A 3763-nucleotide genomic window follows, 5' to 3' on the forward strand; every position below is an offset into this window, starting at 1 on the left:
TGATGTTAAATGTTAGAACTTGGAACCACAAGGTTGGTGAAAAATAATTGAGTAATTGAGTGTGGAGATGGAGAAGGAGAGAAAGAATGAGAAAAAGTAATTAAGGGTGAAAAATATAGTGATTTCTCATTAATTTCTCACAAGATACCTCAAGGATATTTATACAACGATACAAGAGATGAGGTACAATTAGCTAACAATAAAACTAAAATTCTCATGTGTAATCGGTTGTGCTATTAGTGCAACTGGTTGAACTTTGCTTATGTTTCAGTTTTAACAAAAAAAAACTTCTGAGGTGATTGATTGCACTATTAGTGCAACCGGTTGCATTTTGCTTATGTTAGACATTTTACAATGGAGTGCAAATTATTGACATAAAACTGCAATTTATTACACTGACTTGAATTATCTTCTATTCTTAACACTTGTTACTCTGACCTGAGATACGCGGGGTTTTCGACGACACTACTACAATATTCTTTACTTTACTAAACTATCACGGAAGAATATTAGATTTACTAAATAGCGATGAAGTTTATATGTGGGTATGATGATACCTTCGATTTACTATTTTCAAGAACGAAAATCATCTTCATGGTTTGATGGGGGACATCTTAAAGATGTTTAAGAAACTGATATTGAGTGTAGTTTGTATTGAATCTCTTTCAGACTTGTTTGAAGATTGTTTCAAATTCTTGATACCATATTAGAAACAAAGAAACCAAAAGAACAAAGAGTTCTTGTCTATGTTATTTGATAATTTGAGAATGTTAGTTTATATAATATAACAAAGTTGTGTTAACTCAGTGCACTTAATTAAAGTGTTGTACAGTTTGTTACACGTCTAATAGGATTAATTGGCTAAGCCACACTTAGCATATACTCTATTAAAACACATCAAATAACATTATATTTTCTAGAGTTTTTCATGAATCACTTTCCTTTTTTTTAATGTAATTAGTTAAATGATTTGGATTGAGAAAAAACAAACTACACCATTTGGATACAACAACATAAATCTACCAACAACACTCCACTAAAGAATAAGTTGCACCAACAACAAAAGTGTTCATTTTCTTACAACTACTAGAAACCTCTCCAAAAGTAACCAGCATGGCAAGCATCCGATACCGTTTATTCTCTCGTCTCCCTTCACGTTTTCTTCGGGCCAGGCAAACCAAAGCCAATAGAAAGGTTCTAAACCAGCAACATGGCCCCACACAAAAAAAAACCACGTGTCGAACTGTAAAGTGGTACCCCACCTGTCCACATTTCATCACTCGACACGTGTCACATGACTAACATGACCCGAGTAGGGACCACCTTGAAAACCATTCCTCGGGAACTGTTCTAAAACGGTCCCGTTTAAGGTCCACCCCATTCGCCCATTTCCCCTTGGGCCCTGTACCCACCCTCACATGACTGCAATATGAGGTGGACCCATATCTATTTTCAAAAAACAAAATATTTAAAATTTTTCAGTAAATAGCACAAATACTAATATATTATTAACTCAATACTATTAATAACAGTTATTCAAATTCTAAATTTTAATTAATTTTTTTTTGTTATACATACATATAAAAAAATAAATGTAGAGTGGAATAATAACAGTACTAGTAGTACCCCAGTGCACGGTTCACGGAGTCAGCACCACCATAGTGGGTCCCACCCTTCCCCACTCTTCGTGTTAACGCACGTGGTCCCCACTCTTTTTTATCCCACTCACGTGGGCACGTGTTCTTCTCCCTTCTCAAACGACGTCGTTAACCAAATTCAACTTGGTAGTTCTCTTTCTCTCTTTCGTCTTGTCAATGCTTGGAGGAAGAACGCGACAATAACTGAAGCTCTTGTCTATCGTAAATCTCCAATGAAAAATCCCTCAGCATCTGCGGGGTGGTGGTTGTTGCGGCGGTACTCGGCGCCATGACGGTGGCTCTTGCCGGGGACTTTGACGACGGAGAGGTTGAACATGGGTTGGATAACGCAGAGGCTTGTTGGAGTTGAACAACGGGTGATACCATGGAAGAAACGAAACCGGAGATTGGTCTAGCTAATGTGAAAAACTGAGGCTGATTTGCTGGGACCACGAAAAACGCGTTTCCGCCTGGAACCACGGCGTTTGATGGTATGGCCCACACGGGGACCATGTTTTGCTGTAACGGAATTGCCGTTTGTTGCGGAATTATCGCGGTGTTATTAAGGTTTGGGTTCATGTTTGTGTTTACGTTGGAGGTTGTTACTAAACCTGCTGAAACTGAAACGGCGCTGTCGTTTATGTCCACGTAAGCACTGTTCGCTGGTCGTTTACGTTTCTTTTTTTCGGGAGAGTCTTCAGATTGTTGTTGTTGTTCCGGGTCGGAGTTTTTGCTGGGGGAAGTTGTTGGGATTTTGAGAGTTCCGTTGACAGACATCGCGATGGCGGGGACGGTGCCGGTTCCGGTGGCGGAAATAATGGCAGGTTCAGCATGCTCGAGGAGCCACCGGATTGTTTCGCCGTCTGATTTATGTCCGAGTTCTCGAGTCAGTTGGAAGATCCGAGCCGCACACGTGGCAGGCATTCGAATCCTCCGGCCACGACCTTCTACTTTGGTGTGACGGTCCTTAGTGGATGCTCTTTTTTGAACCGGCGGTTGAGCTTGGGCCTGGTATTGTGCTTGAGTTTGGGCTTGGAATAACGTCTTGTTCACTTGCATAGACATAGACATAGGTATCCCCGCCGGCACCTGCATCACCTTTACCGCCGACCCATCTTCGGTTTCCAGTTCCTCTTTGGGTTCTCCGAGAGTGAGATCAATGTTTCTAGAAACATCTTGAGACATGAATGAAGAAATAGAAAAGAAACTCGGTCACAAAGACAAGGGACTAGGAAGATGTTTTGTTATTTGTTATGAGTGTTTAACTTAGAATGCGAGAGTGAAGGTTTGTGTGAATATATATAGCACAAGAGAAGAGAGAATGAGAATGAAGAGTAAGAGGGTTATTTTTAATATAGGAATAGAGAGAGGGAGGTAGTAACTAGTGACATAATAGATGATGGGGCCCTTATGATACCGTCTCATATGATATTACTACATGGAAACAAATCTACGGTGATCGTTATTGGACCTACTATGATAAGGACTAATCCATGGGATGGGTCCCATCTTATGGGGTTAATGGTAGGAAGGTTTTGGTCAATGTAATTCACTTGTTTGGCAAACTACACAAAAATAGGTTAAAAAGAGAGTGAAGATGAGGAAGAGGGTGAAAAAGAAGAAAAAGAAAGAAAAAAGAGTATGGAACTTGATAAGATTCTTTCTTGCATGATTAATTGATGATGGCATGAACTATTTGAAGGATAAGGAAATTGGTTCTTTTTGTATAGTTTTTTTTTCATTTGGATAAATATGTTTCTTTATATGACATCATAGGTATTTGATGATCTTTTTATGTGTGGAAAATCAAAATAGAATAGATTTAATGTGACAAAATGGAGTTAGAAATACATTATGTGTAAAAGAAGAGTTACTTTAACCAAAAAAAAGTAGACTTTGTATATCGATACAAAATATATTTAGAAATGTAATTTTGATTTAATTCAAAGGAAAAAGTTCTATAAAAGTTAAAGTTATATTAAAATGTAAAGTTGAATAGTGATTTTAGAAGTTGTTCTAGCCTTAATTCCATAACATTTGTTTTTAACGTATTAGTTGATTTTTTTTTTTGTATTGTATGAACTTTCACGATTTTGTTTTTTTATAAAGGATATTTAGTTGGATTA

General features: G+C 37.9%; 1 protein-coding gene across 1 annotated transcript; it reads right to left on the bottom strand.

The window, feature by feature from the left end:
* Positions 1–1486: 1486 nt before the first annotated feature.
* Positions 1487–3273, bottom strand: LOC127075853 (transcription factor TCP9). Its single transcript, XM_051017346.1, has one exon. It carries the CDS (start codon positions 2820–2822, stop codon positions 1812–1814), a length of 1011 nt encoding a protein of 336 aa, XP_050873303.1. The 5' UTR covers positions 2823–3273; the 3' UTR covers positions 1487–1811.
* Positions 3274–3763: the final 490 nt, after the last annotated feature.

The sequence above is a fragment of the Lathyrus oleraceus genome, chromosome 4, assembly GCF_024323335.1.
Source record: "Lathyrus oleraceus cultivar Zhongwan6 chromosome 4, CAAS_Psat_ZW6_1.0, whole genome shotgun sequence".
Lineage (NCBI taxonomy): Eukaryota > Viridiplantae > Streptophyta > Magnoliopsida > Fabales > Fabaceae > Lathyrus > Lathyrus oleraceus.

Coding starts and splice junctions, on each gene's coding strand:
- LOC127075853 (XM_051017346.1), bottom strand. CDS start 2,822: ATGTCTCAAGATGTTTCTAGAAACATTGATCTCACTCTCGGAGAACCC.